Below are 15,085 nucleotides of genomic sequence, written 5' to 3'. Positions count from 1 at the left end.
GAAGTAATAAGGAAGCCAGCATTGGAGAGGCAGGGGAAGCCTGAAACACGCCCCCGCCCAGACAACTGGTGAGGGGAAGAATTTCAGAGTCAGGACAGCTGTGTGGGCGGACTCGAGGAAGAGCTGGGCCAGGTAGACTGAGAGCTAGCCCTGCTAGGTGCTCCAAAGTCTGTGGAAATGAGTTGTCATGCGGCAGGCCAGAGCTCCTGACTGGTTACTCCCTGGGGATCAGAAAAGTTTATTCTGACAGGTGAGCCCTGGGCCCTGCCTCAGCTGGAGCCCAGGCAGACCAGCAGACACAGGAATGGATAGACCTGAGTCCACTGGAAGGCAAACTGGCCATGGAAAGGTAGGGAAGCCAGAGTTAGGCTTCCCCCAGATGGCCTGTTTTTCACTCTGCCCTCAGCATGGGCTCCTACTACACACTGTGTTTTCCAGTCAATATTGTGTTGACTTTTTGTGGCCAGAGCCTGAGGGGAACACCATCATCCTTTATGATGGCTGTTCAGTCTCCATTCCCTGGATGTACTTCTATTTAACCAGTCCCACATTGAATATTTAGGTTGCATACAATTTTATTTATTTATTTTGCCACTGGAGTCTTTTTTTCAATGACCTCTTTTTTTTGGTGTGGGGCGGGGGCTTAGCTCCTTAGAAGTGGTAATTTCTGTGAAAATTCAGATTCAGTAGCTACTTCTATTTTCTAAATCCAGGCCTGGCTGGTGTGGCTCAGTGGTTTGAGCACTGGCCTGTGAACCAAAGGGTCACTGGTTCGATTCCCAGTCAGGGCACATGCCTGGGTTGCAGGCCAGGTTTCTAGTAGGGGCTGTGTGAGAGGCAACCACACATTGATGTTTCTCTCCCTCTTTATCCCTCCCTTTCTCTCTAAAATATAAATAAATAAAATATTTAAATCCATGCAATACTATCGAGATTAAATAGTGTTTGTCCTTATGCCACCTACACCCATGCCCCACTCTGCTTGCAGTATGGTCTTCTTGTTTAGGGGGACCCAGCGCCATCCATTAGCATGTAAAAACTGAGCACCTACTGTGTGTTGGGAACACATTATGATTGTGATGTGCCCCTTTTTCAGTCAGTCAGGGCACCTCACCTAACGTCAGTCTTCAATAAATGGCACTGGCCCTTCTAGCCTTCCGCAGGATATTGTCCACAACCGTCCACTCTATCTCAGTACTGACTGTCCTCCCTCTCCCACTATGCCAGCTCAGTCTCTAGAACCTATAAGGGATGTTAAAGCAGACAAGTGTGGCAGAGCTTGGCTTTGGGGTAAACTGAGTTTAATACTGACTCTACAGTGTCTAGTTGGTGACTCTCTGTAGCTCGGTTTCCTGATCTATAAATCAGGGTACTAACAGCTCCTGCCTCTCAGGGCTGTCCTGTGGTTCCAACAAGGTAATGCAGGTAAGGTGCAGCACTCAGTGCATAGGTGCTTACAGAGTGCCCGGTAAACCAAGGCTACCTGGCAAGTAGTGTACGAGCCAGCCCATGGCTGGACAGCAGCAGCGTTTCCCCCTCTGGCCAGTTTACCACCTACATTGGATGTTTCTGGGAGCTTAAAGTAGGGTTGCGATCTTCTGTCAAATCCAGTCCTTCCAAAGGGTCAGCTCCACCACCAAAACTGAGTGGGAAGACACAGGGAGGAAGATGCTCCCCTCTTCGGTGGTGGGAGCACCAGGCAGGAACATTTTGCATATACTGCCTTTGTGGACCATGGCCCTGCCCTTCAGGGGTTCCCAGGCTAGCAGAGACTAACAGAAACAGGGCCCTAAAGGAACTGAGGTCACTGGCTTTACCTCACGGGCATGGGGGTTAGGTGGAGGTCCAGAGAAAACTTTATGGAGACCTGGGGCCCGAGAGAGGAGCAGGGTTTTGACACAGTAAGTTTGGGGGCCTGGACCACTTGGAGCAGGTTCTCAGGAAACTAAGGCCTGTTACTGTTCCGCCACCTAGTTCTACTGACAGTAATGATGTTATCTGCAGAAAAACGTCACCAGGCACAAGAGGCAACTTAGGTCCAAATTCAGTTCAGCAGCCTTGGTACTTGAATTTGGTTCGGAAGAATTCAGAGCCAAGGAATTCAAAGTATAAGGGTATTTAGAAAATTACAGAGGCCCTGGCAGGTGTGGCTCAGTGGATTTAGCACTGGCCTGAGAACCAAAGAGTCACTGGTTCAATTCCCAGTCGGGGTACATGCCTGGGTTGCGGGAAGGGTGCCTGTGGAGGGCAAGTGAGAGGCAACCACACGTTGATATTTCTCTCCCTCTCTCCCTCCCTTCCCCTCTCTCTAAAAATTAAATAATTTTTTAAAGAAAGCTACAAAGATAGTAGAAAGGCCCTTGGAGTTTAGCAGAGAGAGGGCGAGAGCTACTGCCTGGAAAGACAAAAGAGGGAGGAGAGGCACTGGCTGAGGTGCTTTAGAAGAGCAAACCCTGGAGAAAAGAAGGGGTGGGGAAAGGGGATGGCGTGCTCCATAGAGAGAGGCGTCAGGGAGAATCTCAGCAGAATATTTATCAGCTTTCCTGTTGTGGCTCCTAAGGGTTGTGGTCTGCACTGATTGGCTAGCGCCAGGAAATGGGGTCATTAGTCACTGCAGTAGTCCTTTATCAGCCTTGGCCTCCTTCTGCGCTTTTCTGGGCCTGGAGCTGAAACACAGCTGAGGCCTAGGTGTCATTTCCAGGGGTTAATACTTAAGGTAGTGGTCCTGCAAGGGCTTATATTGAATACTTTTGCCATTGCCAGGCACCCAGGGCTCTCATCCTGGTGACCCTCCGCATCTGGCCCATAGTTCCTGCTCTGCTCATTCCTACCTGTGTACTACAATAAAGTGAAACATACACCTGCCCTGTGAACTAGCAATTCACTCCTAAGTATACACCCAAAGAAGTATCTATGTCCACAAAAACGTGTGTAGGAACAAGAATGTTCATAACGGGCATTATTTACAGTAGCACCAAAGTGGAAACTACCAGAATGGCCATCAACTGGAAAACAGATCAACAGGGGAATAGTCAGGCTACACACTTAAGATTTATGCACTTTGCTGTACATTACAGCTCAATAAAAGATAACCTAACAATAACGATGATGGTTGAGACCAATTATTAAGTGCTGTGTTATGGGCAGTGTCCTTCTCTTAGTCCCTAATACCACTGCCTCGTATTATACTCACTCATAAAACGACTAAGGCAAAGGGAAAGCATTTTTGCAAAGGACTGGAAATAACGCAAACATTGTTTGGAAGGACCCTCGAGCTAGCTCTCAGGACTGGCCATAATCTATCCGCGCGCTGACACCATGCCAGCGCAGAGGGCACCGTCCGGCACAGCCCAACCAAAGATGAGGAAGTGACTCTCCCAAAGGCGAGACTGCCCCAACCCTACAGCATCCCTGCGGCGAGCCCCTCAATAGGAGAGAAAAACCAACCAGTCAATAGCCTGCCCGGCCTATGGTCACTTGATTAAGGATTTCCGTCACCTAGGCTGACCACGCGTCTCCAATGAGCGAGCTGTCCATTGAGCTGTCCAATAAGCAGTGCCCTCACGTCGTGCGCCGGCTCTGCGACCTCGCAGCGTTTCCGCAGTGAAGGCTCCACTCTGAATGCCGGTTGGCTTACTGACAGCCAATCATCGGAGCGTCTCTGGCCCCTCAGCCAATAGCCACCAGCTTCCCGGAGCCCGGCCATGAAGGTTGGCGCTGAACTCCCGCAACCCGTGGTAGGCTGGGGCGGATTGGCGCAGTCAGTGCCCAATGGGTGGTGCGTGTGAGATGGAGGGGACGAATGAGCACGGCGGGGGCGGGGCGAGCAAGGCGGCGGGCGTCTGTGAGGAGCGGCCGGTGACTGCCGGTGGCGGTGACGGTAGAGGGCGGCCATGGCACAGCCGGAGGCCGGCGGCGATGACTCTCGCTGCGTGCGACTGAGCGCCGAGCGGGCCCAAGTGCTGCTGGCCGACGTGGACACGCTGCTGTTCGACTGCGACGGCGTGCTGTGGCGAGGCGAGACGGCCGTGCCCGGAGCGCCTGAGGCCCTAACGGCGCTGCGGGCCTGCGGCAAGCGCCTCGGCTTCATCACCAACAACAGCAGCAAGACCCGTGAGGCCTACGCCGAGAAGCTGCGGCGCCTGGGCTTCGGTGGCCCCGCGGGACCCGGCGCCAACCGCGAGGTCTTCGGCACGGCCTATTGCACCGCGCTCTACCTGCGCCAGCGCCTGTCCGGCTCCCCGGCTCCCAAAGCCTACGTGCTGGGCAGTGCGGCGCTGGCCGCGGAGCTGGAAGCCGTGGGCGTCGCCTGCGTGGGCGTGGGGCCGGATCCCCTGAAGGGCGACGGCCCGGGCGCCTGGCTGGACGCGCCCCTGGAGCCCGACGTGCGTGCTGTCGTGGTTGGCTTCGACCCGCACTTCAGCTACATGAAGCTCACCAAAGCCGTGCGCTACCTGCAGCAGCCTGGCTGTCTACTAGTGGGCACCAACATGGACAACCGGCTCCCGCTCGAGAACGGCCGCTTCATCGCGGGTCCGTGCGCCCTGGGGGCGGGAGGTTGGAGGGCGGGCGGCGGGCCCCTCCGGTCCTCTGACCCCGGGCGCTGTCCTCCCCTTCCCTCTCCGCCCCGCAGGTACAGGTTGTCTGGTCAGAGCCGTGGAGATGGCCGCCCAGCGCCAGGCCGACATCATAGGGAAGCCCAGCCGTTTCATCTTCGACTGCGTGTCCCAGGAGTACGGCATTAACCCGGAGCGCACTGTCATGGTGGGAGATCGCCTGGACACAGATATCCTCCTGGGTGTCAGCTGTGGCCTGAAGACCATCCTGACCCTCACCGGAGTGTCCACTTTGGAAGATGTGAAGACTAATCAGGAAAGTGACTGCATGTCTAAGAGGAAAATGGTCCCTGACTTCTATGTTGACAGCATAGCCGACCTTTTGCCTGCCCTTCAAGGTTAAAGATTTAGCGTCTTTAAGCTACAGAATAAAAAAATTGAAAACCTCTTAACCAAATTAACAGGTGGGGCTTAAGCTCTTGATTAGCTACGTGGCTTCAAAGAGTATACATGGAGTTAAGCAAAAGCACTAGTTAACCTTGTAAGTAAACGTTTGGTGGGCGATTTTGTTGCAGACCTTTATAATTTTAAGATGCACTTTTAAACTTGGAGGGCATTGTGGGGGTTGCTGGTAGCAAGAGCAGGCTTCACATCTGTCCACAATTCAGATAACCTAAGGGCCTGCTGACAGGACTGAGGTGTCACGTATTTTATTGAAAACTTCATTCAGGGATTAAGCCTCCTTGCAGGGCAAAGGGGAGAAGGGGCTGATTATTTTGACTGTCACAGGAAATTTGTACACACCAACACATGGCCCCAATGGTGTGGTCATAAGCAGAGGAACCTGCTGATGTATCGCAGCCCCTTGCCTGCAGGGTGGGAGTGAAGGAGGGGGCTGCCCCTCCATAGTGTCTCCCTGTCCTTGAGGTGTTGGGTGCAGCCCTCACCATTACCCCACACTTCCTTAAAAACCACTCTGATTTTATAGTTGAGTGTCTGTTGTGTTTCAGATGCCCAGGGCTGGCACTCTTCATATATGATTGTGCAACTCTATGAACTTCGTCCAGCTAAAGCTCTACTTTCTCAAATGTGCATTTAAACCCAAATGACATGGACTGAGCATATTGGCTGAGTGGCCAGAAGGGCATGGATGCCTTTGCTGAACTTTGGCCTGCTGTTTAGGAAGCTCAGAGCAGCTTTGTTACCAAAAATTATTTTTTTAAACCTTCGAACAACTTTATTAAGGGGTGGAATTGAATCTTATTTGTGTTAATAGCTGTGCTCTGTCCTTAGGGCATAAATCTTACTGAAGAAGTCTCAGTACCCTGCAGCCAAGCCAGAAGCAGGGTTAAAGTCTTGTGCAAGCCAAGGAGTACCTACTACCCGGGCTGCCCTCTGGGGAAGAAAAAGTCCCCAAGAACAGGAAAATGGTTCCTGCAAAGCATCCAATCTCTTCCTGTCCTCCTGTACCCTTGATTGGGTGGGGGTTAGATACCAGTCATCCATGAGGCCAACTATCTTGGCCCTGGAGTCTTGTCAGTGGCCAGTTGGAGGACTGGCCTTTTCTGCCTATTCCTTAAGTTGCTGACCTTTGGCAAAAGGCCTGATAAGCAGACTCTCCAGCTGCACTTGTAGGGTAGAGCCTGGGAAGCTGTTCCTTTGGGCCAACTCCTTTCTGGTGCCTTGCCCTACGGCCTGTGGCTTTTCTCCTAGCCCCATAGTCACAGCACTCTTGCTTGTTCTCTACAAGTTCTCAGAAATAAAGGGTATCCCAGGCCTTTAGCTCCTCTCAGGCCTGGAGTGTCTGGGGTTTGGACTTTGCCATGGGGAAACAGCAGCACAACCGGTGCCTAGGAGGTTAGTGGTGATGATGTTGACTCTGCGAGGTTAGCTCAAGGTAGGTCTTAATATTGAGCAGGCCTGTCAGGGCGTTGTTGCACACAGCAGGTGCAGCAGCCAGCAACACCTTCCTCGTCTGCGCCCCATCTCTGCCCTTATTGCACTGTGTGAACCCAAATGCATATTAAACTCTCAAACCCATGCTGACTAGTGTTCCTTGCTCTCGCCTTGACAGCAACCTTCACATAAGAGGCTCTCTAGCCTTAGTATGGGTGCCGGGTGGGAGGACAGTTGAAGGCCATTCTGGGATTTCAGCTCCAGAGCTAGAAACCGAAGCCCATCTCAGGCTCATTAAAGAGGGATCCTGGAAAAATGAGGCACAAAGCAAAACCACAGGAGGATAGGCCTCTTGGTGATGACACCCATGTTGCAAAAGCTACCCGGTCAGGGGAGCCTTGTCGCAATCCAGTGTCAAGTGCCCAGATACACAAGCTAGGAGCACAGTCCAGTTAGAGCATACCATGCTGGACGGGACAAGGGCTGGTGGACACGAGACTGACCTACCCATCCCAGGGCATAAGGGAGGTTCAAGTAGGCTACCTTTGCTATCCCAGAGCCTCCTGGAAGCCATCCTGGTCTTGCACGTGCTCTGTGGGATGCCAGGCAACCCATACTGTATTAGAGGGCCGGGAAGTGGCTGGGGTGCATGCGGAGGGAAGTATGGTGGCAGAGCAGAGTCCAATACCAATCTCATAGAACAGGCATTTATTAATGGTTTGCTGTGCCAGACCTTGTGCCCAGCCTTAGGCACGAGGTAACAGGAGGTAATGTAGGGGACTAGAAACAGGCCTCTTTAGGAAAAATTAATCTGCCCTTAACCAGACTAGAAAGTTACCCTTGCCGGGTCTGGGCTGCTCTCCCTCACATTCAGCAGGTTTTGATTTCCGTAGTGGCCAAGCTCTGCACCCTCCCACGCTCATGCTGTCTGGCTAGCACAGGTTGTCAGGAGAGCCTGACACAGTGACAAGCACCATCCTCCTCCCCAAGTGGAATGAGGGAGGGCTGTCCTGGCTCAGGTAGCTGGGCTGGGAAGGAGGCAGGAGGGTCAGAAGGGGAGGGGGCCAGGAGGGTTGCTTGGCTCATCAGCAGCTCCTGAAGTTTCCCTGGCTGACTCCAAGGGGCTGCAGACAATCACTGCATTGTCACCAGGGCTGCATCATGGAGCAGGGAAGCTGCTGTGCAGAGGACCCCGGGCCTGGGCCTGTCAGGGTGAGTGCCTCCCACCACCTAGTGCCCTGTCCTGCGACAAAGACCTAGGGCATGCCCTGGACAGGGGACAAGAAGGCAGCACCCATCACCCACACCTCCTCAGCCCCTACTTTCCCTGAGCCAGCCTGCTGTGTGGTCCAGGCCTCACTAACTGCAATGTGCCCCCAGGTGAAGACCAGGCCATGCCACAGGGGCTGGAGGGCCCTGGGCCTGCTGCTGCTGCTGGCATTGGCCACTGCTGGGGCTGTGACTGGAGGGCTTCTTGGCTTTTCCCACAGCCCTCCCAAGGTGAGCCTCCTCAGGACCCAGGCAGGTGCAGGGGTGCAGATGGGAAGGTGGAGGATAGACCAGCAAATCTGGCCCTCCCGTGGAGCCAGGGCTCAGCTGAATTGAGGAGGGGAGGACAGAGTGGTGGAGAGGGCAGAAGCCTCAAAACAAAGCTGGAGGAGGAAGGTTGAAGGCTGCCTTGGCCTGCCCAGCTGAGCTCTGGCTTCCCACTCAGCCACTGCTACGCATGTTCCATGTGACCCACCCGAGCTCCAGGGTGTACCGGTCCAACCAAACTGCGCAGGTGGACGTGGCCCAGAATGTGGCGACCATCAGGGTAACTCCAGCTCACAGCAACCGCAGCTGGGCAGTACTGTTCGATGGGCAGAGTGTGAGTTGGCTTGCGGGGGGAGAGAGAGGGTCGCTGCCCAAAGGTGTTCAGGTGGACCTGTCTTACCTGCCTGCCTGCCTGCCCAGGGCTGTGTCTGTTACCGCCCTGCGGAGCACCAAGCCTGCTTCCTCCACCCGATGGAACCCAGAGATCGCACAACCCTGCAGCTTCTGGTGAACACCTCAAGGGTGAGCAGCCCCTGTACTCCCATGGCCAGGCTTCCCAGACCAGGGGCCAGACAATGGGTCCTGTGTGTAGCCTGGGCCCGGGTTGGGCTGAGGCTCTGGTTTCAGGGGAATAGAAGCTCAATCTTCCCTTTGCCGAGGCTGCTGACAACAACCGAGGGCGGGGCTGGCACAGTAGTGGCATGTCCAGGGATTCATTAGCCCCGCCCAGCCAAAAGCAGTACAAGTGCCCCTGGCCCATGGCCCAGTAGAGCCTTCCCTGCAGGCCCAGGGGTCTCACAGCCCCACCCAGGACACCTACTATGCCCAGGAGCTGCTGGCAGTTCTCGGGAGCCGTGAGGTAGACCCTGCCCAGGTGGGGGCTTCAGTGCGACACTTTTGCGCCAAGACCCCCATTTATTGGGCCCATCGAGCACAGGGTGAGTCGGGTTGGCTATATGGGGAGAGGCCTGGGTTCCCATGGGTAGTCTGGGAGATGGGAAGGAGCCCTTTGGGGTTCATGGAAGCCCCTTCCTCCAGGGCCCCAGAGGCAGCGACTGATCTACCTATGCATCGATATCTGCTTCCCAAGCAACATCTGCGTGTCTGTCTGCTTTTATTACCTCCCAGACTGAGCCTCCATCCTGCCCAGCTTCATAGGCCAGCCGGCTGGCTGGCTGTCATCAGTACCATGGAAGGCAGCCACTGGTGGGGACTAATAAACCCCTCCACCTGGCCATGATTGTGTTCTCTGCAGCCTTGGCACACATAACAAGGGTGGGGAGGTGGGAAAAGCACTGGCTTGGGGGTGGGCAGCAGCCATGCTGGCTTGGGTCAGCTCCCTGAGCCCTGTACATCCAGATAAGCAACTAGGGGCTAAAAGAGCCCCCAGGCAGATCAGCCTGGCCAGTCTAGGCTGGCCACGGGTATCAGGGAAAGTCAGTTAGGTGTAGCTGGCCTAGGCTGGTAGAAGTTAGCCTGTGGGGGTTCTCTCTGACTTGGCAGCTGAACAGTCATATCTAGCCAGTGTCTCCTGATGGCTGCCTGCAGTTCACAGGGGCACAGGCTAGCCCAACACACTGTCATTGAAGGCCAAGCAGACCACAGCTTTCTGGTGACCACCATACTCTCTCTTGATCTCTCCCGTCTCCACGCACCAGAGCCGGGCCAGGTTGTCAGAGGAAGCTGCAGGGAGGGAGGACATAAGCAGCACTCAGAATTTGGCCCCAGGCTGGGCTACTCTGGAGGCTGGCTTCCAGGTAGCAGGGAAGCTGAGCTAGTGGGACGGAAGGGCCGGGTAGGTGGGGCTCACCAGTGACAATGTACTGGGAGTCCCCTGAGAAGGCGCAGCCCCACATCCAGCCTCGGGATGACTCTCCAGGGTTGCTGCTCTTGATGCTCAGCTCTGTCATCAGGGAGAAATTGGATGTCCTCCAAATCTTACATGTCTGGTCGGCCGAGCAGGTGGCGAGGAGCCTAGAAGTGGGTATGAGCATGGTGGGAAGGGGTCATCAGCAGCCACTCCAACCTGCACCCCCTGCTGTCCACCAAAACAGGCCCTGACCCATTGAGCCCCAGGCCCCAAGGAGGTTCCTTCCTCCCTGAAGCCATCTGAGGGTTCTTGGCCCCCCAAGGCCCCCCACACACGTGGAGTCCGGACTGAAGCGGCACTGTAGGGCATAGCGGGTGTGTGCTGGAATCTTGGTCTTGGGGATGAGCTGGGTCACCTCATCACCAATGCCCCCCGTCAGATTCCAGACGTAGCAGTTTCCCTGTTGGGTAGAAGAAAAGTCATGGGAGGACCAGAGCTCCCAGTCTGACACCTGGGGAAAGATGCCCCAGCAGGCAGACTCAGATGCAGGGACCACCATCCAACACTATGGCTGTACACGGGGGGTCTGGGAGCTGGGGACATATAGCAGGCACCATCTGGTCCTGCCTGCAGGGAGCACCAGGGAAGCCTGGCCCCATCCAAGGGCTGTACCTGGGGGGCTGAGAGCAGGAGGCCGTGTCTAACCTTCCTGAAGGGTGCTGCTGGCCAACAGAAATGTTAAGAATGAGATGGGAGGAGGGAACAGCATCCCAGAAAGGAAACAGCAGCACAAAGGCTCAGAGGAGAGCAGTCTGGGGATGTGGTGAGACCAGGGATTTATTGTACATTAAAGGGAGAAAATGAGTTCAGAGAGATCAGGGGCCAAACCACAGCATCTTGAGGCCATGGTAAGGAGCCACACGATGCTATGTATGCAGGGGGAACAATGGGATAAGGCTGGTACTGCTAAAAAAGTGCTCTGGTGGCAGAAAGAGAATGGAATGGAGTAAGGGGAGATCAGAGAGGAAGGAGGGAAGCCACTGAGGGGAGGAGACAAGGGGAGACAAGGAAAACTTGGAGCCAGAAATGATCAGGTGGTAGGGACAGACTTGGAAAATTCAGGAAATGGAATCTGCTGAGGGGGCTACAACAGGCAATGACAGATATCGGCTTGACTTTGGTGGCTGGGTTGGAGCTGGAGCCCAGGACAGGGGGGTAGGACTGTGGGGTAAGGGGAGGGGCCCAGGGGACATCCGGGGAATAAGCCAACCTGTAGAGATTAAGGGAGATGAGGGAGCTGGTCTCCCCCACTGCACCCACCCAGGACTCACGGTGCTATTGACTGCTGCCATGTAGCTGGCATCTGGGTCAATGTGGGCAGATGTGATGGAGACCTCAGGCTCAGGGATCAGCTGCTCATTGTGGTCAGTTTTCAAGTCCCAGATGTGGATAGCGCCGCTCTGGTCACCTACAATTAGCTCTGCCTGGAGTGCGGGGGAGGTGAGGCTTATAAGGCAGGACCCCTGCCCTCCATAGCCCCAGGATGTCCAGCCCTATGCCTACTGCTCACCTGGTTGGGATGCAGGCACACACAGTTAATAGGCGCATTCACCTGGAAGATCCGCTGACACTGCAGGTTGCGGGACCTTTGGGGTGGGAGACATACACTGCCTGTAGGGATATGCTGTTGGTGTCCTACCCAGATGCCCTTTCCCTGGTATTTAGCCCTCTGCTGATAGGAGCTGCCCCACAGGAAATACTTGGGAGGTTTGGCACTCACCAAGAGCAGCCTGAAGCCAATGACTGACTGAGAAGGGGCATAAAGGCCAGCACCTTGCCTCAAGGCAGGACTTACTCTTTGATACTTTGTATGGTGTTGTCCCTTCCCTAACCTGCTTTCCTCACTGCCCTCAATAAATCACCCACATGGGAAACCCTGTCTCAGCCTCTACTGAGAGGAAACCCAGCTTAAGTCACTCTCCAGCCTGGCCCTCACCCCTCCACATCCAGCATCCCCACATATCTAGGCAGTAGGCCCCTCCTGCCTGGCACCCACACCTGAGGTCCCAGATTCGAGCAGTGCAGTCTTCCCCACCCGTGTACATCCAGCGGCCATCCTCATGGAAGCCCACAGACGCGATGTTCTTATTGACCCCGTCATAGCTGATGATGGGGTTGGGGTTATTGGAGTTGAGGTCATACATACGGATGTGCTGATAACCTGTGGGCATAGGCCAAACTGAAGTTAGGCTGTGCCTAGATAAACCCATCAGAAGTTAGGGATCAGGTTGAGGGTACAGGTACCTGCAGCAGCAATCATGCTGCGGTCAGGCGTGATCTCCAGTGCATTCACCTGCTATGTCTATTAAGGAGGATGACCAGCAGAGTCCTGGGGTCAGGGGCCCTCAAGGCCACTACCATATGGCTCAGCTGCTGCTGTATCTTCCCTACCTAACGATATGCCTTTGTCCAAGCTGTTATCCCACCAGGGATCCTGTCCAGCACCACCTTGCCCACCTTCCCAGCAGAGGATACAGAATCCTGGTGCTGCACCGTGCGGGTGCAGATCCCGCTGTGGGCCTGCCAAAACCGCACAGTGTGGTCATAGCCTGCAGTGGCCAAGATGACAGGGTCACTGCCCACTGTGCCTGGGGATGTGTTCATGTTGTGGCTTCTTGGAAGACTCAGCAGGGATTAAAGGTCAGAGCATCTGAAAAACAGAAAAGGGAGTATACTCTTCATGTCCTAAACCAGCGATTTTCAACGTTTTTCTTTTTTTAAAAGATTTTATTTATTTTTAGAGAGGGGAAGAGGGGTAAAGAGATGGAGAGAAACATCGATGTGCAAGAGCTACATTGACCAGCTGCCTCTAGCATGCTCCCAACTGGGGACTTGGGCTACAACCCAGGCATGTGCAGTAGGGAATCAACCTGGTAACCTTTCAGCTCACAGGCCGGCACTCAACCCACTGAGCCACACCAGCCAGGGCTTCAACCTTTTTCATCTCGTGGCAAACATAAACTAATTACTAAAAGTCTGTGATACACCAAAAAACACTTTTTTTTGCTCATCTGACAAACCATAGGTGTAATTTTGATTTACTCACATTAGACGGCTATTGTGTTGGCTCGTCTTTAAATTTGACAACCTAAAGGGAAAAAGGTCAGTGCATCTGACCAAATAGCCATTGCATGTTTTAAAAGTTCTTGTGGCACACCAGTTGAAAATCGATGTCCTAAACAGATTACTTGGAGAGATAGGTATTATTGCCATTTTAGAGATGGAGAAAGTGAGGCTCGGTGAGGTTCAGGGACACCCCCTCAGCTACAAGGCGTATACTACTTTCCAGCGGGCCCCAGACTCGCCCCAGACACCACCTCACCCGCCGCCAGGGGGCAGTCACACCCGGAATGTCACCCTGCCGCAGGGGCTGGCCACGCGTGCGCAAGGAGGCAGAAGGGCCAAAAGGGAAGCCGAGTGTTACAGCTGCGCATGCGTAGCAGGCCAGCGGCTAGACCTGATGTGAAGGGGCGTTCTGTGGCTGGATCCTGGTGCTCCCCGGTGCCCCGCCGACAGTCGTGGCTTTATCCCACTGGGCCAGCTCCCTCCGGTCGCGCTCTCCCGATCACACAGCTGCACTCTAGCTCTCGTCCCGCGACCTCGGTACCTTACGGGCGACTCGGCGCTCCGCTGCAGCACAGGACGGCGAGAAGAGCCGGAATGAGTCGATAGTCTGAGGCCGAGCGTAGAGTTATCGATGGGCCTTTAGGACGACACCATAGGACTACGAGGGGGTGGTTGGGACGAGACCAAACTTATGGCGCTGGGGGCCCCTCCCGCCAGATAAAACCTGTAGAGGCCTTGGTGATCCTTAGCGCCACGGGGCAGATGAACAAAAAGCAATGGCTCCAGCCTTCTCCTCACTCTCCCACCCCACCCCCCGTGAAAGGGCTAATTATTTTCCAGGCTTGAGTCCCGAGGCCAGGTCGCGGCACCCCCTCCATTCCTCCAGTCCCCTACCCACCCCCATGCGGGCTAGGATTTCCAGGTAAATTACCGAACGCTTAGTTACATTTGAATTTCAGACAAACAGCAATAACTTTTAAAATATATATCAGCGTGTCCCAAATATTGCATGAAATAAACTAAAAAGTTATTCATTTGCCTACGTTAATTCAAATGTAACTAGGCTTTCTGTAGTTTTATTCGCTAAATCTGGCAATCCTAGTCTGGACCCTTACAAGCCTTTCTAGCTCGTTCCTGATCCTCCATTTCTCCAGCTCAGCCCAGTGACCCCTCCAAAACTGGGTCCTTCATACCTTATTTCCCATTCCAGCCCTACCACACTCCACGCACGTGGCCTCACCCTCTTTCACAGAAAAGAAAAAGTCCTTAAGACAGGTTCTCTCACTGTTTTCACCATGCTTAAAGTGCAGCTCCACTCCAACCCCCTTCGGTATCTGGCCCTTTGACCAAGGCCACATCCCCTGACCATCCACTTGGGCCCTGGGTCCCAGGAACCTTCCTTAATGTACTCTCCCCAACTCCCCTCCTTCGTTCTCCTCAGCCTTTAAACTTCACAAAAGAACCCCAAAATTTCCTTCCAGCCAGCACTCTGTCCTCCAAAGAGCTGTCTTTACTGCCTTACTGGCTCCACATCCTCACTTCCCACTTACACCTCTTGATGTCAGGTCTTCTCTCCCAGCTCACCCTGAAAATGTCACAAGGTCACTGCCCTTCTCACCCTGCCAGACTCAGCTGATTTCATTCTGCATCTGGACACGGTTGCGCAGTGGTTGACAGCCCTGCTCCTGAAAAGCTCCTGTTGCCTAGCTTCTTGCCAGACACTCAAGTCTCTCTCTGCCCCCGAAGGCTGGTGCCCTTCAGAGGTCTCGTCTCCTTCCAAACCCACATTGTTCCTGGGTCCAGGGGGCGGGGGGAGGCCTGCGGTGGGTTGTCCATTCTCCAGAGCTTGCAATACCACCACATCTGTGACCGCACCTTCCCATCCCTTCTCCAGCTCAGATCTGGCTCCCTGTGATGTATTGTCCCCGGAAGTCCCCATGGACACCTCCACTTTTCACAACCAAGACAATTCACCATAGACCTACCTCACTGTGTGCCAGGGGCCACTTGGGTGTTACACCTAGGTGTGATCCCGCCACATCCACCACCCTGTCTCCCACGGCAGCCTCCTGACCTGCTCCCCACCACCCCCACCACCACTCTGGCCCTCCTTCAAGGTATCCTACACATTGCAAAGTGGTCTTTAAAAAACCTAAGTCTG

At 54.4% G+C, this 15,085-nt stretch overlaps 3 protein-coding genes across 6 annotated transcripts; 2 read left to right on the top strand and 1 right to left on the bottom strand.

Moving 5' to 3' along the window:
- Positions 1 to 3,814: 3,814 nt before the first annotated feature.
- PGP (phosphoglycolate phosphatase) lies at positions 3,815 to 6,596 on the top strand. The gene is made up of 2 exons (XM_037157240.2): positions 3,815 to 4,533; positions 4,634 to 6,596. Exons 1-2 carry the CDS (start codon positions 3,894 to 3,896, stop codon positions 4,957 to 4,959), a joined length of 966 nt encoding a protein of 321 aa, XP_037013135.2. The 5' UTR covers positions 3,815 to 3,893; the 3' UTR covers positions 4,960 to 6,596.
- Positions 6,597 to 7,145: 549 nt separating this feature from the next.
- MLST8 (MTOR associated protein, LST8 homolog) lies at positions 7,146 to 13,507 on the bottom strand. 4 transcript variants are annotated; one of them, XM_053671633.1, is made up of 10 exons: positions 13,316 to 13,505; positions 12,905 to 12,946; positions 12,334 to 12,508; positions 12,103 to 12,154; positions 11,857 to 12,019; positions 11,369 to 11,444; positions 11,130 to 11,282; positions 10,134 to 10,258; positions 9,799 to 9,962; positions 7,146 to 9,671 (listed from the first exon to the last, which is right to left on the bottom strand). In XM_053671633.1, exons 3-10 carry the CDS (start codon positions 12,460 to 12,462, stop codon positions 9,553 to 9,555), a joined length of 981 nt encoding a protein of 326 aa, XP_053527608.1. In that variant the 5' UTR covers positions 12,463 to 12,508; positions 12,905 to 12,946; positions 13,316 to 13,505; the 3' UTR covers positions 7,146 to 9,552. The 4 variants fall into 4 exon arrangements, with proteins under 4 accessions (XP_053527608.1, XP_037013131.1, XP_037013134.1 ...); XM_037157236.2 differs by lacking the exon at positions 12,905 to 12,946 and having other exon boundaries at positions 13,316 to 13,507; XM_037157239.2 differs by lacking the exon at positions 12,905 to 12,946 and having other exon boundaries at positions 13,466 to 13,489.
- Positions 7,614 to 9,121, top strand: BRICD5 (BRICHOS domain containing 5). Its single transcript, XM_053671634.1, has 6 exons — positions 7,614 to 7,664; positions 7,833 to 7,952; positions 8,167 to 8,322; positions 8,409 to 8,510; positions 8,773 to 8,926; positions 9,027 to 9,121. The coding sequence occupies exons 1-6, from the start codon at positions 7,614 to 7,616 to the stop codon at positions 9,119 to 9,121; spliced, it is 678 nt and encodes a 225-aa protein (XP_053527609.1).
- Positions 13,508 to 15,085: the final 1,578 nt, after the last annotated feature.

The sequence above is a fragment of the Artibeus jamaicensis genome, unplaced genomic scaffold, assembly GCF_021234435.1.
Source record: "Artibeus jamaicensis isolate MK-2021 breed Jamaican fruit bat unplaced genomic scaffold, CSHL_Jam_final contig_700, whole genome shotgun sequence".
Classification (NCBI taxonomy): domain Eukaryota; kingdom Metazoa; phylum Chordata; class Mammalia; order Chiroptera; family Phyllostomidae; genus Artibeus; species Artibeus jamaicensis.
Note: the sequence above shows the minus strand (reverse complement) of the source record. Positions and strands in the feature narration are given on the sequence as shown.